The sequence below is a fragment of the Carica papaya genome, chromosome 5 (assembly GCF_054855325.1).
Source record: "Carica papaya isolate Zhongbai chromosome 5, ASM5485532v1, whole genome shotgun sequence".
Taxonomy (NCBI): Eukaryota; Viridiplantae; Streptophyta; class Magnoliopsida; order Brassicales; family Caricaceae; genus Carica; species Carica papaya.
Window position 1 is genome coordinate 3,056,215 of NC_142313.1, and position 24,996 is coordinate 3,081,210.

The 24,996-nt window shown below is 34.7% G+C and overlaps 5 protein-coding genes, 1 non-coding gene and 1 pseudogene across 8 annotated transcripts; 3 read left to right on the top strand and 4 right to left on the bottom strand.

Annotated features, from left to right (window-relative positions):
- Positions 1-5,369: 5,369 nt before the first annotated feature.
- SSI2 (Plant stearoyl-acyl-carrier-protein desaturase family protein) lies at positions 5,370-11,093 on the top strand. The gene is made up of 3 exons (XM_088219730.1): positions 5,370-5,629; positions 9,062-9,566; positions 10,041-11,093. The coding sequence occupies exons 1-3, from the start codon at positions 5,505-5,507 to the stop codon at positions 10,599-10,601; spliced, it is 1,191 nt and encodes a 396-aa protein (XP_088075856.1). The 5' UTR covers positions 5,370-5,504; the 3' UTR covers positions 10,602-11,093.
- Positions 11,094-12,021: 928 nt separating this feature from the next.
- LOC148253672 (small nucleolar RNA snoR86) lies at positions 12,022-12,143 on the bottom strand. Its single transcript, XR_015819525.1, has one exon. It is a non-coding gene; the product is annotated as a small nucleolar RNA snoR86 (small nucleolar RNA).
- A 794-nt stretch (positions 12,144-12,937) lies between these two features.
- Positions 12,938-19,423, top strand: LOC110821387 (shewanella-like protein phosphatase 2 pseudogene; annotated as a pseudogene). 2 transcript variants are annotated; one of them, XR_015819035.1, is made up of 2 exons: positions 12,938-14,197; positions 19,373-19,423. The product of XR_015819035.1 is annotated as a shewanella-like protein phosphatase 2 pseudogene, transcript variant X1 (transcript). The 2 variants fall into 2 exon arrangements; XR_015819036.1 differs by lacking the exon at positions 19,373-19,423 and adding an exon at positions 18,631-18,973.
- Positions 14,974-15,337, bottom strand: LOC110821390 (small ribosomal subunit protein eS28). The gene has a single exon (XM_022051213.2). The coding sequence runs from the start codon at positions 15,335-15,337 to the stop codon at positions 15,140-15,142; it is 198 nt and encodes a 65-aa protein (XP_021906905.1). The 3' UTR covers positions 14,974-15,139.
- LOC110821386 (Calcineurin-like metallo-phosphoesterase superfamily protein) lies at positions 15,138-18,675 on the bottom strand. The gene is made up of 2 exons (XM_088219731.1): positions 17,403-18,675; positions 15,138-15,339 (listed from the first exon to the last, which is right to left on the bottom strand). Exon 1 carries the CDS (start codon positions 18,580-18,582, stop codon positions 17,407-17,409), a length of 1,176 nt encoding a protein of 391 aa, XP_088075857.1. The 5' UTR covers positions 18,583-18,675; the 3' UTR covers positions 15,138-15,339; positions 17,403-17,406.
- Positions 18,919-21,511, top strand: LOC110821388 (uncharacterized). The gene is made up of 3 exons (XM_022051210.2): positions 18,919-19,053; positions 19,373-19,510; positions 21,094-21,511. The coding sequence occupies exons 1-3, from the start codon at positions 18,925-18,927 to the stop codon at positions 21,274-21,276; spliced, it is 450 nt and encodes a 149-aa protein (XP_021906902.1). The 5' UTR covers positions 18,919-18,924; the 3' UTR covers positions 21,277-21,511.
- Positions 21,512-21,710: 199 nt separating this feature from the next.
- LOC110821389 (cytochrome oxidase assembly protein) lies at positions 21,711-24,134 on the bottom strand. Its single transcript, XM_022051211.2, has 2 exons — positions 23,974-24,134; positions 21,711-22,138 (listed from the first exon to the last, which is right to left on the bottom strand). The coding sequence occupies exon 2, from the start codon at positions 22,093-22,095 to the stop codon at positions 21,892-21,894; it is 204 nt and encodes a 67-aa protein (XP_021906903.1). The 5' UTR covers positions 22,096-22,138; positions 23,974-24,134; the 3' UTR covers positions 21,711-21,891.
- Positions 24,135-24,996: the final 862 nt, after the last annotated feature.

Genomic DNA, 24,996 nt, shown 5'->3' on the forward strand with positions numbered 1-24,996 from the left:
TCCCCAACCCACCAGGGATCTCCTAAGTTCTAACTAATTCATTGCTACATTCTAAAGAGCATATTCCTTTACAGAACACTTATGTCCACAATATATGTGTAATCCACCATTGGTATAAGTTTTGAGTTGCCTAATCTACGCTATAACACATTTTTTCACAATAATTCTACTTTTTAATTATGTTATCTAACACATGGATTTAAATGCACATAATTTCAAATTCAGGTTATGAAGATCAAATTGATCTTACCTTCTCTGTCTCAAGTGATGGTATCGGGTCGTGGTGATGGTCCTTCTTCCCCCTAAGCTGCAATTACCATACACCCCATATTCATCGTCCACAATAAATTAAATTATTTGTTTCGACCTTTAGATTTACAAACGAGTAAAAGAAAAACACTTACCTCTCTTGCGGTGATGGCTATACTCCGGTAGGACTACTCGCAATTCACTCTCCACTCTAACATTTCGAACATCACTTTTCATATTTCTTCCTCTGTCGACCTCACCGCATGCCTGGGGTTTCTATGTCTTTTCTTGCGACCTGACTCTCCTTTTTATAATGGCCACGAGTTAATAATGGTCGTCAAACGAAAGAAAACAATTTGAACTGTCAATTTTTAAAGGTCAAAGCCTATGTCATGCAATTCGCCTCGTCAGCCTTATATGGCTCTATCTGAGCCATTATTTGACAAACAACATGTTTTAGCGTAGCCTGCATATGTAGCCAGATTTGATTGGCTCACATAAGCATTGGATCATTGACATGTCCAAAGTCCTAGAAATTACAATTCCACCTCAGTTTGGCAACATTTTTTTCATCTAAATCCTTATATTTGTCCTTAATTTGCAATTTTTCTCTAATTTTTTTCAATTACTCTCAACTGGGTTCTTGATTTTATCATTGTAGATATTGTATGTAACACCCCGATCTTAACTTCAAAGGTGTTACGACAACCCTGTTTGCATACGTGACATGACGTATACCATTCCACAACTAATTTCTCTCATAACAATATAATCTGATACATAAACAATGTTCAAGTCTAATCATTCAATGACTAAGGTTTCTCAATTATATATTTATCAATACCGTATATTACAATTACACAATATCTCATTTTAAAATGATCTACTTTCTACTAACTATATAAGTATTATGGTTCACTACAAACACTTCTCGTTCCGTCTCCTCTACACGCTAAGCTTGGAAACTCTGGTCCAATTTCCTGTGCTACATCATCTGTAAAAGATAAGTAATGAGCATACACAGACTAAGTAAAATAAATTCAAATTATAAAAATAGCATGGAAATCCAGTTAACTGCCTACATCGGTGTCTCACTTCCTATATTCCCACTTCCATTAGCTTCTTCATTCCCCCTACCCACACTTTTCTCTTCTTACTCGCTTACCACCACTATAATTATAACTCTTCTCGAATACCCTCAAATCTTTATCAAACTTTACCACGTGAGGTCACCACTATAGACCATAACAACATTCCCTAACATATCTGTCCACTCGACCATAAATCGGCCACACACCCATATTATTACTCTCCATATAGACCCCCTAACCATTGCCAATATCAACGACCCAATTCACCTCTATTTCTGCCACTACTCGACCCTCAACCAACCACCCACTCACACCGTTACCCAATTAGGTAATCCACATCTATCACCAATATCGGCGACCCAACTTATTCCCATTTCCTTCCACTATCAACCTTAGACTGACCACACACCCACACTGTTACTCTCTTGGTAACCCCCAGTCATCACCAATATCGACGACCCAACTTAACCTGGTCAGTAATCGACCCCAAACCTGCCACACACTCACACCATTACCCTTCAGGTAACCCTCATTCATCGCTAATATCGACAATTCTCCCATGTTCTATTACAACAACCATCAACAGCCAACATCGAAATTCCCTCACTAGGAAAATGCCACGACTATATTTATACAAGTTTTACAATCACAATCAATCATTATATAAGCATGCATATTCAACAACAAACATACATGCATGCACGTTCAATAAGCACGAAGAGTAATTCATTTTCACCTACATACACATATGCAACCAATAGAGTCTATATAATTTTCACATATTTATTGTTCCTGTCATGTAACATACACAGCACACACACACACACTGTTATTGTCACTCTCTCCCCTCATTTCACACTGTTTGGACGTCCATCCCAATTTCTTATTTTCCTTTTGTCTTCTCATGTATCTCTCTTTCATCCCTCCTACCCGTCCCTCTCAAGACACTATAACCTCCATAGTCTCCGTTCCACACTCCCTTCTCAGCCTAACTTCAACATCTCAGGTTTTCTCTCTCTTTAGTGACTATCAAGCACTCCTCTACATATTTTCCTATACTTACTTGTCTAATCTCTTCATTTTTGAATTGGTTTCTCTCTCTGGTGATATTTTGGTGCATATACATATACCGACTTATACATATATACACGGTCTCCTTTCCGCATCATCCCTCCCGTTCGAGTTCCTCACCATTTCATCTACTCCTCTCGATTTTTTTCCTCACTGACTCTTCTCAGATTTCACAGCTCCCTATCCTCTCCGTTGGTCCGCTCTCTCTCTTCTAGGGTTCATTACACCAAACATCATCACATTGTAAGATTTAATTATAAATTGCCATTTTCAGTATTTAAAACTCGAATTTATATTACTTCTTGCCTCCATCGTTCTCAACACAACAACAACTCACTCAATCACCTTAATCGTCTCCTCCTTCTCTGGCTCTCTCCCTATTCCTCGACCGACTACCTCTTCTCCTCTCTTCTCCCCCTTTTTTTTTTTTCATTTTTCCCCCTTTTTTTTCCTCTTCATCCTATTTATACCCAACCTGCTAAATCATCCCAACCGTCCATTCCCATCCCTTAATCTGAACCGTCCCTTCTCACTCCCTCCCCCCCTGACCTAATTTTTTTTAATTATTGTACATATTTAAATTTTCGATTAACACATCACAAAATTTTTATATTAATTATTTATTTCTCCGGTCGTTACAGATAATATACGAAAAAATCAAGCATCTTGCTCAGTGTTTTATTATAAGAACATACAGACAATTAGACTCACAACTCATATATAAATCGTCAAACTTATAAGTTATTATACATTTGTCAAATACTAAAAAATTTTAAAAACATTGTTACAAATTTTACAAACCCCTAGCGGAGTAACTTAGAAATTTAGCTAATATTACACTATTTTCGTGTTTTTATTAAGATAAATTGCCTCTACGTAAGTAGCTAGTGTTGGGGTTGGAATTTTTTAAAATCTAATTTAGTTGGAAAAAAAAAAAGTTGTTGAATGGTCTATTCAGTTCCTAAATTCACTTTTATATCAAATAAATGTTAAGAGTTATGTATGTTAGGTACATATACTAGGGTTGGATATTCCTACCAAATTAATACTTTTCAACTAAAATAAATAAAGTAGGGTAGGATTTTAATTATTCATAAATGCTAAACATTCTAATAATAATAATAATAATATCTTAATAAAATAGTCATAAATTTTATAATTATACGAAGAAATAATTTATATTTATTTAATTAAATTCATTGATATTAAAAGTCTTTTTATAAATATATAAAATAGATATAAAAAATATGTAAATATTAAAAAATAACGATGTCAATTTATAATTTAAAATTATAAAACCTTTCTTAATATAAAAGTATGTAATTACTCCGAATACGTATATAATAATTAATAATTTAATCGATTTTAATCAAAATATTTTAATTCGATATTAGACGAACCAATTGAGTTTTCGTATTAATTAATTTATTTTTACAATTTTGTTCATGTTTTTTTAGTTTAATTCAAAATTTTGAACTTATTTACACCCGCACCTAAATATGTTAATCTTTTAAATGGTACGTGTCAAAATCTAGATTGTATATGTGACACACATGTACATATGTATGTATATATATATGTATATGTATATGTATATGTATATGTATAATCATTAATTTAATCCATCTCCCTAGTTTTTTAGATGAGCAATGCCTAATATTTATTTATGAGATTGGACAAGACAAGTCTCAATCTTCGATTCATTAAACGTTCATATAAGATCATTAAATAAATATGCCCGATTGATGGATATGTTTTTCATTTATTGCCGGATGGTCCGACAAATCTAAATTTCATGATAATCACGTGTTATTAAATATTTTAATTTTTGTCAAAAAAATTAGGATTAGTTATTTTAAATATAAAATTATTTGAGTCCTTTAGCCCGCGTGGGATTTATAGCTGTTAAATGTAAAATAAAAATGGTTCCCTCATAAATATTTAAAATATTTACATTAATATATACTTATTAAATATTTAAAAATTATTTATTTATTGTAATTAAATAAGTAAAAATTATATATCATTTAAAATTTATATTTGTGTTTTAAGAATAAAATTCCAAGTGTATTATATAGATGGAAGGGAACCCTTTTAAAATTATATTACGATTATTAATATATATAATTATAAAATGTAGAATATAATTCAGTTAACCAAAATTTACTATTTTATACTAATTTGCGTTGTATAAAAATAAATAAATTATTTTATTTTAATAATATTTTTAATAAAATAAAGTAATATATTTAATGTTTTTTAGAAAATGAATTGCTATTTATTTATTTATTTATTTTTTCAAATAAAAGATTTATTGCTTGTAAACCCAAAAGCCTGAAACGCTTCAGTAACGTGCACGTAGGAGCGCGGTTTGCGGGCACGTACATGAACAGCACACAGAAAATTGCGAGGCATCGATAATATCGAAATTATTTAAAATTGGGAAAATAAAATAATTCTTCTTTTTTAAAAAAAAAAAAAAATTGGAAAAAGGCAGTCTCGCATTTGTATATTATTTTAATTGTGAAAAAAATTAAAGATTTATATAATTTATAATTTATTTATCATTAAGAATTTATAATTTTAGTGTTTTTAAAAATTTAAGTTCTATAATATCTTTAAAAATAAATAGTCAAGTTTTATTTTAATAATTAATATCGCAAACAAAAATTTTAAAAAATAAATAATGGGGTAATTAATAATTACTAATTCAATTAAATGATGGATAATTTATTTTAATAATTAAATAAATAAATTCATATAAAGTGAGTAAAAATCATACGATAAATATATAAGTTTTTGTTATGAAATAAGCTAAAATTATTTTAATTAAAATTGATAATGAAGTGGGTAATCAGGGAATTCCCGAAAATGTCGGGGGTATTTTCGGGAAGTTAGTTTTTTTTTGAAACAGTGGAACACTATTAAATGGCAAATTGTCCTCTTTTTGTTGTCTGTCCGTTTCCCCTCGCCTTCTCCAGCCTATTTCTCTTCTCATCTGTGGAGGAAAGTGAACACGAACAAAAAACCAGAGAAACAGGAAGCGGAAAAAGGAGAGAGAGAAAAAAAAAAAAAAAAAAACTAGAGAGAAAAATGGCTTTGAAGCTCAACCCCTTCTTCTCTCAATCTCAGAAATTGCCTTCTTTTGCTCTTCCACCAATGGCCAGCTTCAGATCTCCCAAGTTCTATATGGCGTCTACTCTTAGCTCCGGCTCGAAGTGAGTTTTCTTTCCATTATTTTTCCGGACTTCTCTTTTTGGAGTCTGCGATTACATTTTCTTCTCATTTTCTCATCGGATTTAATTGCTGTCATTTACCTGTTATGATTTTTGGTTTTCGATTGTTTTCTTTGCTTTTCTTGATTGATTTCGGATCTGTTTTGTTTTTGTTTATTTGTTTCTCTCTAATTTGGATTTGAGCTCGATAATCCATGTCAGTATTCGCTGGCCTTTCTGATTTTGCATTACAATTGCTTGGCTACGTTTTTTTTTATATACATTTTTTTTGTTTTCTTTTTAATTTGGTTATTCGGCTCTTGGAAGCCAATCGATTCTGTCGTTTATTAAATTTGTTGCTTCTAATTTGTTCAATTAGTTTGTTTTCATTATTGAAATCTCTGCAATGATTTTTTAAAAAATATTTTTCTTTGATTTGAATGAGCTGGTATGAGGCTTTATTGTCTCTTTTGAGTTTACGGATTTCTTACTATTTATCCTATATGTTTCCGATTCATTTCTGTCATGATCGTTTTTTATTCATTCGCAGTGAAGGGAATGATTCTTATTTTTGTGCCGCATATTCGGAGAAATATATATATATATATGTATGTATGTATATATAATATATATTATTATGGTGATCTTGATTGCTGGATTCGTTTTTTGTTGTTATTTAATCTAAAATGAGGGTGAATGCAAATGGCCTTGATGATGATTGGGATACATAGACTTTGGTGCCGTGGACTTTCCTTGGTTTTAACTCAGAAATGGAGAAATATAAATTTGAAAAGACGAATTTCTGAAATTTGTTCTCTCTGTCAACCTTCTTAGAGAGAGTTGCAGAGTATTTATGGTTTCCTTCCTGGTGCTTTATTATTCTCTCTTTTAGCATTTTGGTGGTTGATGTTGCCTCTTTCAAGAACTTCGATTCTCTGTTTCACCAAATAAAATAGTTGGCTTCCTGTGGAGTCCATTTTTGTTCGTCTTCCGTCAGATGGTGCCTATGGTGGTTAGGGACTTTGTAGTTTACTTGTTATTAATTGCATGTTCTAGAACTGGTGTAGATATTAATAACAATGATATTTTATTATTATTATTTATGATTGATAGGGGGTTGAAGGGATGGATGTCGTTTTATAATGCTAATTTTGTTGGTCCATTAAACCCAATTTTGTTTTTACCAATGAAATTAGGTGTGATTCAAGATGTTACTGGTGGCGTTTGCCATTTGGTGAAAAAATGTGTAAGCATATATATATTTGGACAACAACTCTGCAAATGTTATTCTTGATGTTTCTATTTTGTTCTCCGGCCAGCTTTCAGGCCACGGACAAATTTTATGTTTTTATTTCTATGGCTGTTAAGTTTCCAGCTTAAGCTTTTTTTTCTTTTTTTTGTTTTAATTTTAAAACGCCGTTTTTGTTTTGTTTCTTTTCTTCAACTATTATTGTTTTTAAGTTTACTTGGTGGATGCATGCTTGTCCACCTGTTGCTTCCTCAGGCTGTTTGTTATATCAGTGGCTTGTTTGTATCTGTGTATTTCTTCAATTATGCATATCTATTGTCTTCTTCTGTTACTCTTCTGACATGTCATGCTGAGAGTTAAAGCTTCTCATTACTTCCCACCCACCGCCCCGTGTGGGGATTTGGTGGGGGTGCTCTGCTTCTACTGTAGTTTTTCTCTGATTTCCTTGGTAACTATCTTTATATGTTGTCAGAAAATATAATGCAACTTTCTAATGTCTCCTCTCCTTTCTATTATTTTTTCTTTTCCCTTGCAACAAGTTGGTGAAAGTGGTTCAGAAGTTATTGCCGATATTTTCTGTTTTTACATTGTGGAACTTTGACTTTGTCATTAGTCTCAGCTGTAGGTACATTATCTGAAAATTAAGGATTTTTTTTTAGAAAACCTTTTTATTGATGGAAACTTGTTAATTCTAATGAAATTTTACATTATTTATTTGGAAAACTTTTAAATGTTTCTCATTGTCTTTACTTAAATACAAGATTTTAAAATTCCCCACTGGGTCTAATTTCAATGATTTGGTATGCTTTCATTCCTTCTACTTCAGTTAGCACTCGATATCCCTTTCTGGTGCAATGATATTCTAAATCTTCTTACAAATCTGGATGGTCTTACAGACCTTAGTAGAGATTTTGTGTTCTTTCTTTGATGATAAATTATAGCGAGTCTTGTGATTATATTTTTCCGGAGGCAGCTGGTAGTGTTGATTTTTAGAATAGATTTTGCTTGCCATCCTTATTCTCTAGATGGTAATACTCCATTAAATAGAAGCGACTATGTAACTTGTAGAAGTTAAAACTTGATATTTTTGGGAGGATAAATCTATATTTTCACCAAAATATTTCACAAGCGTGGTTCAATATAATTGAGGTCTCCATGGAAATCAGTGAGTATTTGCCATAACCAACCTGTTTGTCAAACAGGGATTTAGTTCTGGCTTGTGCCTATAAGGTTATTATGGCAGTCATGTTATTTTATATCTAATATTCACTCTTCTATATCTCGTTGGTGTAGATGAACCACGGTCATGGTGTAAAGTTTCTGTTAGCACGATACAAAATATTGGTGGTTCCAATTTAAAGCTTACAGAAATCTTTTTAGCCAAGCCAAAAATATGCAAAACTCTTTGGGTGGATAACTCATTATTATCACCAAAATATTTCACAAGCATGTTTCATACTAATTGAGTTCTCCATGAAAATCAATGTCTAGTTGGTGGTTCTCATTTAGAGGTTACAGAAATCCTTTTAGCCAAAAATATGGAAAACTGTTTGGGTGGATAAATCATTATTATCACCAAAATATTTCACAAGAATCTTTCTTACTAATTGAGTTCTCCATGAAAATCACTGTCTATTAACCATAACCAACTTGTTTGTCATACAGGATTTAGTTCTGGCTTGTACCTATAACGTTATTGTGGTAGTCATGTTATTTTATATATCATATTCACTCTTTCATATCTCGTTGGTGTAGATGAAACATGGTCACGGCATAAAATTTCTGTTAGCACGATACAAAATTTTAGTGGTTGTCATTTAAAGCACACAGTAGTCCTTTTAGCCAAAAATATGCAAAACTTTATTTAGTGAATGATGAATTAAATTTGGTCAGACTTTAATTGGTTGGATCATCAAACTCTTCCGCATGTCTTGCGTATAAAGCTAAAAAAGTGTAAGGTGCTTTTACCAGATGTTGACAATCTCTTCAAGATACTTTTTAAGTATTGGCACGTTAGGATATGCAGGAACGCAATTATGTAGATACTCTTTAGGGTTGTGTGTTTAAGATTCTATTTTTGGTGCTAATCATGTTTATGGATCATCCTTACCAGTATGTAAGGTCTAATTATCATCAAACTGCTGAAACATAATTACGTATCTCAACTGCTTTTGATTACTGCACAGGGAGATTGAGAATCTCAAGAAACCTTTTATGCCTCCTCGCGAGGTTCATGTCCAAGTCACTCATTCCATGCCACCACAAAAGATTGAGATATTCAAATCCATGGAGGATTGGGCCGAGGAAAACATTCTTGGTCTCCTGAAGCCAGTTGAGAAATGTTGGCAACCTCAGGATTTTCTGCCAGATCCTGCTTCTGATGGATTTGAAGACCAAGTCAGGGAGATAAGACAAAGAGCAAAGGAGATTCCAGATGATTATTTTGTTGTTTTGGTGGGAGATATGATCACAGAAGAGGCACTTCCAACTTATCAAACAATGCTTAATACCTTAGATGGAGTCCGGGATGAAACTGGTGCAAGCCCTACTTCTTGGGCAATCTGGACAAGGGCATGGACTGCTGAAGAGAATAGGCACGGGGACCTTCTCAACAAGTACCTCTACCTGTCTGGACGAGTGGACATGAGACAGATTGAAAAGACAATCCAATATTTGATTGGGTCAGGAATGGTGAGATCTTTTCCACCAAACTAATGTTTTTGTCTCCAATAGAAATTTACAGTAAGCTCACATATAGATACGGTGGTAGATGTTTAATTCACTAATAGGTGCGTAGGTGTGATTGCACAATGAATTTTTCTTTACCTACCAGTTCATTGTCCTGTTTTGTGAAGACGGATGCAGTTCCATTGCAACTTATGCTTGTCCTAGTTTGCTAATTAAGAAAAGAGGTCAGCTATTTTCTCTTACTCGTCATACAGGCAATTAAAAGAGAGAAGTCAAATTGGAAGACACTGATTTTATTTAACTCTATCCTAGTTTCAATGAAAACATTGCAGGATATGGAAGTGGCCACCAGGAGTCACAGATCCTGATTAGGCTTGCGATTTGAATTCTTCTTTCTTTTGTTTCCTTTTGCATTATGTATTCCAATTGCCAGCCCATTTTACTCTCAATTTTTTAATTGAATGTTTGTTTTAATAGGATCCCCGGACAGAAAACAGTCCCTACCTTGGCTTCATCTACACTTCATTCCAGGAAAGAGCAACCTTTGTTTCCCATGGGAACACTGCTCGGCTTGCTAAGGATCACGGGGACATCAAATTAGCTCAAATTTGTGGTACAATTGCCTCGGATGAGAAGCGCCACGAGACTGCCTACACCAAGATAGTAGAAAAGCTCCTTGAGATTGATCCTGATGGGACAGTCATAGCTTTTGCTGACATGATGAGGAAGAAGATCTCTATGCCAGCGCACTTAATGTATGACGGGAATGATTATAATCTTTTTGAGCACTACTCAGCTGTTGCTCAGCGACTAGGGGTCTACACTGCAAAAGACTATGCAGATATACTGGAATTCTTGGTGGGTAGGTGGAAGGTTGAGAATCTGACTGGACTTTCAGGAGATGGGCGGAAAGCACAGGAGTACGTTTGCGGACTACCTCCTAGAATCAGGAAGCTGGAGGAAAGAGCTCAAGGAAGAGCTAAACAGGCACCGAAAGTCCCTTTCAGCTGGATATACGACAGAGAAGTGCTGCTTTAAGTGCAACAAGAGGGTGGTCCTCCGGTTTCACTCTCTCAGGTCTCCTCTTCCCGTGAGCAATGAAGAATATAAAAAACACAGGTTGAAAAACGTTGCCGGGTTCCGGTTAGTTGTTGGGTTAATGGTACGAGGATAACAACTAGTATTATAGTTGTTGGGATGGGATGTAGATACAGTTGTTTCTCTTTGCGTGAATGTCGTTAGATTATGAAGTGGTTAGGAGCAGCTGTAGTTTTGTTGTTTGTGTTTTGTTGTTTTCTTTTTTCTAAAAGAATTATGGTGTCTTGTATGAGCTTCGTTTCTTTTGTTCTTTGAAGTGTAAGCAAAAACAAATATTTGGTGGCAATTTTGGTAATATGGAAGGAGCAAGCTAGCTATAGCTCATATGAAGAAGAAACATGTCCGTCAAACTTGTAGGTTTCAAAAGCCACCCTATCTTCTGTCTACTTTTGTTTCTTCTTTACATCAAATAATAGCCTCTCTTTTTTCTTCTTTTTTTCTTTCTTCCGAAAACTAACATTATATTTTGAGAAAATTTTGATAGTGTCTGGCATTTTTGACTTGTTTTACGCTGGAAAACAAACAGAATTTGACTCAGGTGGGACATTGTAGTTTTTGGCATAAATCATTTGATGACAAATTCGCGATTAGGGCGTGTCGGGATTGAAAATCAGACGACTGGTTAAACATTGTTTAGTTTGAATCACAAGTAAAACAATACAATCCGATCTATTTTAACTAGTTCTCGGTCCGATTTATTATCCGAGACTGTCGAAAATGGAAGAACTGGGAATGGTTATTATGAACAATTAGGGAAATGGGATAGAAGAAAATATAACTGGATGGGGAACGTTTAGCAACGGTGTACCACCGTAGGTGGTCCCAAACATCAGGGATTCTGCTTATGATGCGAGTGATATAATTTTTTCAGGTAAAATAATTTTAATAAAAAAATATATTTACTTTATAAAAACAACCATACAAATTATTTATCACCCCAAAAAATAATATAAAAATTATTTATTTTTAAGTGTAAAATATAGATCTTATAACATAAAATAATTCTCTAAACTTTATATTTTATTAATACTAAAAAATAAAATTTTATCAGATATTAATATTTTAATAAAATTAAAATTACTGAAACTTTAGGTTCGGTCAAAATGCTTTCGTTATAATTGTGAAGTTCACGAGACGGTAAACACGCGATTGGAGATTTAGTTTTGGGTTTTGATTTAATTAAATAGTTATTATTTAGTTTTAACGTAATACTTTTTTACGATTAAAATATTATAACAATCAAACGCTGTTCTTCGATTGAATCCCTCTTCTTCAGAAATCGGAAACGAGTACGTCTGAATCCCCACATCCGCTAACGACTAGGGCAGACGATCTGGTAAAGAAGAGAATAAGAAGAAGGAATGTAGCGATTTGTTCGAGGCCGTGATCAAAATGGAATTTTTTGACAGGCACGGAGAATCGCTTTTCACTTTCGCCAACCTTCAATGCAAATCGCGCCATTTTGATTTGACGCCCTTGCTCTGCAAATTGGCTTTCTCTTCATTTTCCCCTCAGCCAGACACAGTAATCGATTTTGAAAAGATGATAAAAAATCAACGATGAGATGTGAAAAAAAAAAAAAAAAAAAAAAAAAAAAAAGTTGGAGAAACACAAACCAAGAGAGCTTCTATTCAGAGAGGTTGAGAGGCAGCGAGAGGGAGATGGTGTTATATATAGATTTATAAGCGAAACCCTAACCCTAGTTCGATTCTAAATGAAATTACCTAACTGCCCCTCTGAACCTGAAACTTGGCACTTGGGCCCGAATTATTCTTGTAAAATTGACCTCGGATGTAATAAAGTTGGAGTTTGATATAATTAATTTTTATTATATAATAAAATGATTATAATTTTTATTAAGGTAAAATTTTTAAAAATTAATAAATATTTATTTAAATTGTAATTTTATTCACTTTTATAAAAATTTCGCTTCTATTTATATTCTTATTATTATTTTTTAATTTCATATTTATCTTAAATTAATTTAAAAATTAATTTTATTTATTCTTTTGCCATCGTTTATTTAATTAATTAATTATAAATGTACATATATATATATATATATATATTTCTTTCTGCGCACACACAGTCTCATTATTTATTTATTTATTATTATATATAATAAAATATATAAATTAATTGAATATACAATCTCATTAATATGTATTAATTCATAATTTTGTTATTATTTACAATTTAGTTTAATAAATAAAAGTATTTAAAACAGACACGCGCCATCCATACAAGAATCTGATCTGCCGTTGACGCGCTTTCTCAGAGCGCGTCTCAAGTCTTATTCTCCTCTCGGCGGAGTTAAAAAGTCCACACAGATCACTAGGTCATTCGTCCGAGGAGAAGACGAGACGGAAGGACGAAGAAAATGGGAGACGATGCGGTATGCAAAGTAGTTCCAAACCTCCTTTCATCATTCGTAGACACATTCGTCGATTTTTCTGTAAGTGGCTGCTTCATGCTCAAAAGCTCTTATCTCGATTCTGATAAGAACGTTGCTAAACTCAATGATTGGAAGACGGAGATGCCAGCTCCCGATCGTCTGATTGCGATCGGAGATGTTCACGGAGATTTGGAGAAGACGAAGGAGGCATTCAGGATAGGGGGATTGATTGATGGCTTCGATCGGTGGATCGGAGGGTCAACGACGGTTGTCCAGGTAGGGGACGTGCTGGATCGCGGCGGAGAGGAGATCCAAATCCTGTATTTCCTGGAGAAATTGAAGCGAGAGGCAGCGAGGAGTGGAGGTAAGATAATAACGATGAACGGGAACCATGAATTACTGAATGTAGATGGTAATTTCAAGTTTACAACGGCAGATAGTTTGAAGGAATTCAAGAAATGGGCGGATTGGTATTGTATGGGGAACAGGATGAAGGGACTGTGTGTAGGGTTAGAAAAACCTAAGGACATTTATGAGGGGATTCCATCAGTTTTGCCAGGAATTAGAGAAGAATTGGTTGATGGAGTAAGAGCAAGAATTGCAGCACTGAGACCGGGAGGTCCAATTACTCGGAGGTTCTTGTCGAATAATGCGACTGTGTTGGTAATCGGGGACTCCATTTTTGTCCATGGAGGTCTGTCGTCTAAGCATCTTGATTACGGATTAGACAGGATAAATGAGGAAGTGAAAGATTGGATGAATGGATTGGGGGGAGGACTTGCTCCGGAGCATTGTGGAGAAGATGGTGTAGTGTGGATGAGGAAGTTTTCTGTTAAAAAGGTGAAGAAGAGTGATTGTTCAGCTCTTGAACATCTGCTCACTACCGTTCCGGGGGTGCAGAGGATGATCATGGGACACACGCCGCAAAAGAGAATCAATGATGAATGCGATGGCAAGGCGATAAGGATTGATGTCGGAATGTCTAGAGGCTGCGGAAATCGCTTGCCAGAGGTTTTGGAGATTACTCGGGGTAAAGGGTTGAAGATTTTGTCATCATCTCCAGCATAGTTGACACAGAAAATAAGCAGAACTCAAAATCCTTGAGGATTTTTGTTTCTTCAAAACCTTTCCTTGCTACTTGGTATGATTTCTTCAAATTCAATAAACACTACAAATGCATTTAGCTTATGTTTGGAAAAATTTTGTGTACGAACTATTTCTTCACATTGAGGAGACACTCTTATTCATACAAACCTCTGAATCTATTACAAAGTTTCTTCTTGATTTAGAATTTATATTTATTTTAACTTCTAACCATTGCATGATGAAAATAGTGCACTTATTTTTCTCTACAAGAATATGTATAGTTTGTCACCCTTCTCTATTAGACTCTATTAGAGATGGATGTAGCTCTAGCTGATTAGAAACGATGATGATTAGAAATAACTGTAGTTATTTAGAAGATAACTGTAGTTGGAGGGTTGGTTAAATGAATCAAGTGTAATTAGCTTTTAATTGTATGATTAGTTGTAATTAGCTGGTAATTAAGGTAATTACCCTCATGTGTATAAACGCTGAAGGCTAATTAATGAAATACATTGACTCTCATTCTCTTCTCTTTCCTCAACCCGAAGTCTTGCTTTCTTCACTCTCTCTAAATCCTACTTCTCTGGTTTCAGAGCTTAAACCAGATCGCAGAGATTTCTGTAGTTCGACGAGAGATTTGAGTTTAGTTTTTCAATAGATTCTTTTCCATCTCTCTTCAATTACCCAAATATTCTGCTGAATTATCCATTTTTTCTTTCATTCTTTGCGTGTTGGGATTCATATAGATTATCCCACCAGCAACTTAACTTTAATTCAATTACTAATTTCAGCATAATGGGTTAAGAAAAGGTGCAAGCAGAGAAAGGTAGCTAAGACAAGAATTAATTTTCCATACCAAAAAGCCTTAAGCATACCTCCGTAAGTACAATCCATCTAATAATTCAACTCTAGACACGAGAAACTAGGCCAAGACTCAAACAACCAGTGGCTGCTGCTACAAAAAACAAGAGAAAGACTGATTCTTAATGGACCCATTTTACCGCAACCTCCTAGCTTCCCTCTCAGACTCAAGCAGAGTGAGCACGTCCCCTTCTCTGACTGGTCCCTTGACGTTTCTTATGATGAACCGATTCTGATCATCCAAAAACTTGACTCTAACCTGAGTCACCTGCCCTCGGGACCCTGTTCGACCCATGACCTTCACCACCACAGCAAGCTTGATCTGAGAATCCATGTCTGCATAAAGCATAAAAGGTAAGAATCTAACAATCTATCCCCGTTTGTTTGCAGATGTACACTTGAAATTGAAACAGAAAGCATAAAAGCTAACAGTATATCACCATCTTCTGGTCCATGAATTCGAAAGTTTCAAACTGATTTTCATCTTACATCATCCCGGAAGACTTTGTTATAAAAAATAGTACTCAAACAAATAGATCCAGCAGAATTTAGGAACGGTCCTCTGAGAAATTATGTTTAGTTTTTATTCTGTTTGTTATAAAAGTTGCGTTCGGAAAGCCAACGATAATATTCTCGACTTATGAATCTAGAAACCGAACCGCCTCCATCACACGGTTCGGGAACTGAATCCTAATTCTGAAATCAACTGCGTAAAAACTGAACCCTAGAAACCGTAAAAAATACATAACATGCTGGAAAATTGGAAAGCTATGTCTTTTACCGAGTAATTGGAACTGCACGTGAAAATTCAACAATCAAGAGCAACGAAAGAGAGAAGAAGAACTTCTGGCTTACGTCTTTGAATGAGAAGAGAAGACAACGGAGATTGGAGAAGGAGAAGCGCCGAATTAGGGTTGCGCGAGCTATGGATTATCAGAATATGGATAATAAACGACTGTATATACACTCCAGGTATCTTAGAGGACTCTCTCTCTCTCTCTCTCTCACACTATATATATATATATGTGTGTGTGTGTGTGATTTACCCTAAATGCCGTTTACGTGTTCAGCAAGGATGCGGAGACAGAGGAGTATTACATTTAAACCATGATATCTATCTACACGTGGCCAATTATAGAATATTTATTTCGTTTAATATAATATAATATATTCGTTAAAATATAATATAATAAATTTTTAATTTTATTAAATTAAAATTATAAATTAACTAGACGAAAATAATAAAATCCAAATATAAAACAATTGATGTATGTAAATAAATTAAGTAGTTAATTACCAATAGAACACATCACATTCATAATTACATAATTGATTTCTTATACAAACATTTATACATGTTATGTCACTCTTAAAATTTCAATCTTATCCCAATTGAGAAAAAATAATAATAATAATAATAACAAAAAATCCAAATAGCAAATTCATATTTGTTTAATAAAAAATTGATAAAAATTATGAGAGAATTATAATTTCATGTGGGAAATTTTATGTAATTTTTTTTTTTTTTTTTTTAATTATTATGATTTCTTGTTCCCAATTTTCTTATTTGTGAATCCAGGTCAGACCAAAATGGCCAGCCATCTCTGACCCTTCTCATGTTCATTTTCTCTTATTTCTTCAAGAATTTGGTAAATCTTGACTTCTGACTTGATAAATCTTTATACATTTTTCAAGGGATCCACCCCATGCCAAGTTAATGAATTTATAATATTCTTAACTTACTCCTACTGTGCATATCTATAGAAACAAAATGCTGAGTTGTTTTCTCATAAGTTTTTCTCTACAGCATTCATTGTATTGCCTGCTATTTTCTCAGCATCTGGTTACAAAAGCCTTGCAAAGGGTTTGTTATTTTCAAACAATTCAATCCTAAAATTAGTTCAAACATGAAACTTACCCTAAATTCAAATACTCTCACCAAAGAATTTAACCCTAAAATCGGTTACATACATCATATGAACACTCAATGAAATACCCAATGAGCATAGAACAAGAAATTCCTACACTCCTAAAGACATACATTGAGTTCAGAAGAACCAACCTTTCCACCGGGTAAAAGGGATATTGTCAGATCTACCAAAATGAAATAATTCTAACTTGATATATGCCCAGATCCTTGTACAAAGATAAAAAAAAAGATTAAAATCTTTTATTCTTTAGTTCTAGCACTTGCCAAACAATATCATTCAATCTCGAAATCCTAAAAGTAAAAGATTACATAAAGGTTTAATAGCTTCAAGACAAGAAATACAAGAATCTTTTTTGGATGGAATACTTAAGTTAATCCGATTGTACTCGAATAAAAGTCTTTTTTTTTTTTTTTAAAGATTTTAATCCAAAGTGTCATTCTGAGAATCAAGAAATGATCTAAAGTATACCTCCTTAAGCTTTCACTTCTACTTGTTTAGGTGCGTGTTCTGGTGCCAACAATCCCAGACCTTTTTCACCATCAACACCCAAATTATACTTGTTCTGATATATAGTATTCGATGTCAGCACCTGCAATCCCGAGTTCCGGTCAATCTCCAAAACCTCCGGCAAGCCATTACCGCACCCGCTAGACATACCCACATCAATCCTTATAGCTCTGTTATTGCAAGCACCATTAATGCCAGACTCCTGAATTGTGTGTCCCATGATCATCCTCTTCACCCCAGGAACTGTGGCAAGCACATGTTCAAGAGCTGAACAGTCACAGTTCTCAGCCTGTTCGCGGGAGAATCTCCTTACCCAAACCACTCCATCTCTCCCTCTGCAATGTACCGGAGCTCGTTTTCCATTCGATCCATTAATCCAGTTCCTTACTTCTTGATTGATCCTCTCCAGTCCGTACTCCACATGTTCTGGCAAGAGACCTCCATGGACAAAAATGGAGTCTCCAACTACCAGGACAGTCACATTGTCTGTGAAGAACCGGCGGGAAATCGGTCCTTCTGGTCTCAACGCAGCAATTCTAGCTCTGATTCCGTCTAGATACTCTTTTCTAACGCCGCGAAAAACCAGAGGAATTCCATCAAAAGGATCCTTTGGTTTGTCTAACCCGCGACACATTCCCTTCATCTTGTTCCCTAAGCAGTACCAGTCAGCCCAAACCCTAAATTCATCCAAACCCTCTTTCGTCACAAACCGAAAATCACCTTCCATATTCATAATCTCATGGTTACCATTCATCGTTATTATCTTACCTCCGGTTTTCGCCGCCTCTCGCTTCAACTTCTCGATGAAATATAGGATTTTGAGTTCGTTCCCGCCACGGTCCAGCACGTCGCCGATTTGAACGACGGTGGTAGAACCCCCAATCCATTTATCGGAGGCGTCGATCAAGCCGGCGATCCTAAATGCTTGCTTGGACTTGTCGAAATCTCCGTGGAGATCTCCGATAGCAATCAGACGCTCGGGAGTCGGGTACCTCGTCTGCAAATCCGGAGGTGACGGTAGAGGGTTAGGGTTAGCGTTTTGAGGTAAGAATATGTCACTGACTGAGAAATCGACGAAGGTGTCTATAAACGAGGAGAGGAGATTCGGGACGGCGCTGCATACTGAGCTGTCTTCTCTCATTTTCTTATTCCTTCCGTAATTTGTTTCCTTCTCCCCTACATTTCACAGGGAAACAGAAACCTCTCGAGGAATTTGCTTGGAAGATTCTGCGAACGGAGATGGAAAGAAAGCATAAAGCACTGCTGCTCACGCGCTAAGGTAGCGCGCGTATTCGTGTGCATAAACGGGCCGGATCCGGGTTTTAATGGACCAAGCCTGAGTTTGTTCTCGTGACCCGAAAAGTAACACGTGTAACGATAAACCCTAAAGCCCCATTGAATTGATTCATCTTCCATTCACCAAAAACCCTATAAACCTACACAGTTCGTTGACCTCTGCGAACAGAGAAATCTCAGGGGAAAAATGGATCACATCGCAGCTGTGGAAGAGCAAATGGTAACGGAGAGACTGAGAAGAAAACTGAACGAGGTGAATTTAGCTGCTCAGTCCCAGCTTTCTCCGATCCAGGACCACATCAATTTCACCCTTCAGGTCTCCTCTCTCTCTCTCTCTCTCTCTCTCTCTACATGCTCATAGATTGAAATTTGGATTTTTAGGGTTTCTTATTGTTCTTTGCTTATGAGGTTTATTTACAAACGGAAACTGAAGCAATTCATTATTTGAATTTAGTATTTGGGAAGATAAATGCAAGTACTAGGCTCAGTTTGGTGATGATACCAACACCTTCAAATTCACTTTTCGTTTGTGCTTTTCCTTTTTGTTGCTATTCTTCATTTTTATGGTCAAATTCGAGTATATTTAATGGACTGTGTTCATGAGGTTAAAAAGTATATATATATATATTTTGCAGCAAGCATACTTCAAGTGTGCGTATGAGTGCTTTGACCGGAGAAGAAAGCAAGAAGAGATAAGTAACTGTGTTGAAAATTGCAGTGTTCCTGTGGTGAATGCTCAGCATCAGTTTGAGAATGAGATGTCCAAGTTTCAAGTAAGTTTATGTCCTACTCTCGCATGGTTTATTTCGAGGATTTTTTTTTTACAAAGCCATTTTCTGGGGGAGTAAAAAAAGAAGATATATATGAAATGTATCTGGAAAATGTAAAGCTTCATGGGTTAACTTTAGACTAAATATTCCCACTGAAATAAAGCCTTTGATAATTTGAAATTATCTTCTTGGACGTATAGGAGGAACTATTTCATGTGTGCCAACCTAGTGTTCTGCTGTTCATTTAGGTGATAAAATTGTTAGTGTTTCTACACCTTGATTATAATTTGGGTGGATATATAATCATTCATTAGCAAGTTCTTGGATTATAACCAAGTTGTACTCTGAACACTAATAACTTTAGTACTATTAAAACTGGGGTTGATATGGTGCCTCTTAGGTATATTACTGGATCAAACAAATGGAATCTCAATAGGGGTATTTATTTATTTTATTTAACAGTTTTGGACCTGAGAGGAATCAAGTCCTGTAGGATGGTAGAATCTGCTTTCAGAGCACCTCTTTCTTGTGATTCTTTTGCCCTTAGTTTTGTCTCTGAGAATCCCCTGTGTCTGCAGAATTTTCTTTTCAAAAATTTATTAGTAAGTTTTGAAGAAAAGGTTGTAAATAAATCTTACAGTCTCATTAAAGTTTACAAGGTCCAGAGTTGTTGCTCCCTGCTCCTAATCAATTGTTGCTTGATTTGTACTATTTCTCAAAAGTTGTCTAACTAAGAAAGAAGAAACATTATATAAAATGAATTTCATCATAAACCTTTGGGGGAGAAGAATGAGAGAAACATAACAATCCTACTGTATAGTTGAAGATTAAGAAAATAATCTTTTGAGAGGTCAAACAACTACAATTTTGGCTTTGAAGATCAGAGTATGTAGGATTTGAATTTGATTGAAAAAAGTTTTAGGTTAGAGGAATTCTGTGTTGATCATGAGTTTGGTCTGAGCTCTCTTGTCAAAGCGGGTCAAGTTATTCAATGATATTGGGTTTAATCATTCATCCACCTGCTGCACTATTATCTTCTTTCCTAGAGGAACCTTGTAAATATATGTATCCTTGTATGAAACAAGCCGAAGTACATCTTTTTTTCCCCCTGAAGAAATACTTTTCAGTCGTGTCTTACAAGTAATGTTCACAAAGCAATAGTCCATTAGTTTTCTTTCAGGTTAGCCTCAGTTCTCTACCATTTTGCTATATAGAGTAAGAGGCATTTTATTCAAACTGCTATGAAAAGAATAGTTCTTATAAAAAGGAACCATTGCAGTTGCAGTTGCAGTTGGCTAGGTTAGTTCATGTAACATCATAAACAGTGTCAGAATCGAGGGGAGAGATGGTGTACTAGAACAGATTTAGTTTTAGGTAAATCATCATTTGAGTCCACAAAACATGGATTATGTTGCAATTGGTTCTCAAATTTGCTCTTTACTTTTTGGTTAGCTCTGTTTCTGCATTTGTTATATATAATTATGTGAGCTAAACATTCTTTTAGATTAAAATGCGCATGTAATATTATGACATAGCAAATTGATAAGCATTTATATTAATCTTTTGTTCAATCACAATGAATGTAGGAAAGGTTGAACAGATCACTCATGGTCTGTCAAGATAAGTTTGAGGCAGCCAAGCTCCAACAGGCTAAAACTGATGCTATGACCAATTTGGAGTCATGCGTGAATCAATCAATCGAAGAAAACATTAATTCGCTGCCCCATTTTGTTCAAAGAATGAAGGCTACCTTTTCCATAAGTGATTGAATCAGGAGGGGTGTTGTTACAATGCTTATGAACCCTTACTGTGGTTCAACATTTTTTACAAAGGACATGATCTGTTCCGCAAAGCTCATGCCTGCAGTGGAGATTTAATCTGCCTTTTTATGATTTGAATAATGATCAATTTAGTATTTTGACAATTTTTTTAATACCATTGAATTGAATCCTTGTGACAAAATGATATCTTCAATTTAATTGGAAGTAACCATATTTTCTAGAATCCTGTAAGAATAGTTGGTTTTACATTGTTACTTGATATGCATTATAAGAATCACAATGATCCTCAAAGTCTATGTTGTTATCGCATCAAAAGGCGAATCGAATATCTCTGTAAATGACTATACAACTAGCAAATTGATTGCCTTATCAAGCTCATTGCCAATTACTCTAGTTCATAAATTTAAGAAGACTTCCAAGTCTTTCTTCTAAACTAATTTATTCATTTGAAAGGCTGACAAGATACATGGCAAGAAAAAAAATACAAATTTAAACTGCAAGAACAATTAATTTTGAAGAACATAAACAAGGATGAGAATGATGCCTCTCAGCAAAATTAACCTCCTTGTTTATCTTCTGACATTATCACACTATGATCATGCATCAAGCTTTTGATGGCAAGTTCCGCTCATCCTCATACTTTTTCTGCTGTTCGAATTTATCTATGGCTACCTGAAGCTCATCTGTTCCTCCAACTGCTCTCATAGTGTAGAAATAGACTCCAAACACAAATGCTGTCAAGCCTCCAGCGACTACCAGATTCTTGGTCTTTGGTGAAAGGTTAGTGAATCCCAAAAACCCAGCCATCTCACAAGCTTTTCTCACAGCTTAATGCGTCAATGCCTACAAGCTGCGAATTAACTCAACAAAACGAAGTAGATTAGGGTGCTTCTCAAAATCGTCTGTCCCAAAATAAAACTTATGAGCAGTTAAGGATCATGATAGCTGATTGGTCCTAGTCCTGATATTTTCCCTACACACATTACTGAAATGAGAACAAGACAATGGAAGCCCTATTTCCTATTAAGCAAACATAAAAGAATTTCATTATCCAGAGCAAGTGGAAATCCCATCAGAATCCTAAAATTTGGAGATTTTGAGCTTTTTTTCTGGATAACCACGGTCTACATCCCCTTTCTTCCACCGACAAGCTTTTGTAGTTAATGGTACATTCGAGTCTTTAGATACCCACAAAAGGATCTTTTTATCCAGGACAGAAAATTTACCAGTACCCCTATGTTTTACTTAAATTACATGTTTTAAAAGATGACAAAAATGCTGTAGAACAAACGCTCGCCGGCTTAACATGCTAATGTTGCAAAGTTCAAGAATATAAGAACACAGTGTGCCTGCCATCACATATATGCATCAGAATGTCTAGCGGAAGTACATTTATCCATGTCAAAATATACGTAAGCGTCCAAAGAAAAGGTCCGACATGAATTCTTGTTACAAAAATGGATGATATGCTCATATAACAATAATTTCTCCACCGAACAAGTGAACTTTGCATTCAACTGTAAGAACAATAACACATCAAAGAACTCAAACGCACTTGAGAGGATCATGAATAACTTTTGCCAGAAATGACTCCGTTGAGCTTATCTGAGGAAAATCTTCAATAAATCCAAATCCCAACTATGTTAAAAATCAGTTACAATTAAGATTTCATTTTTCTGATATGTAAGTAAATAAGCAACATAAATTTCCCCATTTATAAGAAATTTGTTGACTTCTTTCACAGCAATCACCCCTTTAGATCTTAATTCTCATATAAGAAATTAACTGAAGTTTTGATTTCTCCAAGCTCTCACTTCAGTAGGCCAAATTTGTGGTTGTCACTATCAATACTGGTAAAATGTCCTGCATACATACCATCACTCATCATGGCGTATGGCTAGAAATTTGAATATTCAGTGTGCAACAAATGCCTTTCTTTGAGCTACACATGTGCTTTGTCTATGGTTTTACCAACCCATTTCAAGCCATTTCACACACACAACTACTTTCCTCTTTCTCCCTGCTGCCCCAGCCTTGCCGACTTCTTGATCTCGCTCCCCATCTTCTCCATTCTACTCCTAAATTCCTTTAGATTCTCCTCTCCCCTGCCCCCAGCCAACCCATCTATCTTTCTGTAATACCAGCCACACCCACGCCCATCTTCATGACCTACTGCAATATTGTTCCATAGAAATTAAAAAGCTCATCATCAAAATAATCGACATGGATAGCAACAGGCAGAACTAGTAGTCAGCATAACTGAGTGCCAGGAAGGTATGGCCTAGCTATGAAGACAACCAATTGGATTGCCAAGTTGGGTATCGACAGAGGAACTTCTGCTTTCATTGCCAAGTCCCATCCAACTAACCTCTCCGAATCTGAACCCAGTTCACTCCTAATTACTGTCCTGATCTTCTATATCAACAATCTGCTCCTTTCAATCAACAACCAAGTTTCTGATATTCAAAGTTAGGTATCGCGTAGATTTGTATCCACAATATTGAATAATCAGATTAGAAAACCAAAAAAAAAAAAGGCAAACTTTTTGGATCTAATCAAACTTGCGAGTCCCTTGCTCTTTCTACATTTATCCAGCAACCACACAGAGGAGAAATAAATCAAATTAAATACAATAATCGAAAAAGATGAAGATAATGATTAGCAAATAAAAGGGTAAAGAAGAACCTGAATATTGTTGACAATTCGAGGAAGACACTGAGCCCAAAACCCTAAAAACCCTACAAACGGCAAACCAGTATTTGCTTACCGTAAATTTTTTTTCAGCCCGACGATTACGTAGTCGGTCCTATTGAGTGCGGGCTGGAAGATTTGACCAGCTCAGACACGAGAGGAGCTAAACGGTGCGTTTTAACATGGGTCTCGTGCAATTGGGTTTTACAATCAAAACTATAAATTAATAAGACATTCAACGTGAACAAAAATTAAATAACTTTTCTTATTTATATTAATAATTTATACTATATATTAATTTGTGATTAATTTTTTATATAGTTTTTTACGTTAAAATATATATATATATAAATAATTTACATACTGTTTTATTTCGTTTTATATTTAAATATATTATATTCTCTCAATTCTATTCCAAATAATTGTCGACTTAATTGATTAATTTATTATTAATTCTATTACGTAATACTTTTTTAATCATTGCTACATAGTATTTATGTTTGTATATATATCAATTATTGTCAACTGATATCTCTATAAATACAATATTGTAAATGTATTATATATAAAAAGATTTTATCATATTAATATTAAAAATTATTTAAATATAAAATAAAAATGTAATTTACATTTATTTTTATTAATTAAGTAAAATTATTTTTTTTTTATCATTCACTATTTTTCAAAATTATATTTTTACATAATTAATTAAAAATTATAGCGAGGCATGCGATGGATAATAACACATGCTCGTAGAGCCTTAATGAATGTATATTTTTTTTTACGTACGTTTAGTATGCAATGCACATAAAGAATATAATTAAGTACGATAAGTACAAAAATAAACAAATAAATTTGTCTCAGACCTAAATCGTGCCCATGTACATAAAGAATATAATTAAATACGATAAGTACAAAAATAAACAAATAAATTTGTCTCGACCTAAATCGTGCCCGTCTCTACCCTTATTCTCTCCATCGTCGTCCTCAATACATTACAAACTTGCTCTTGCTCTC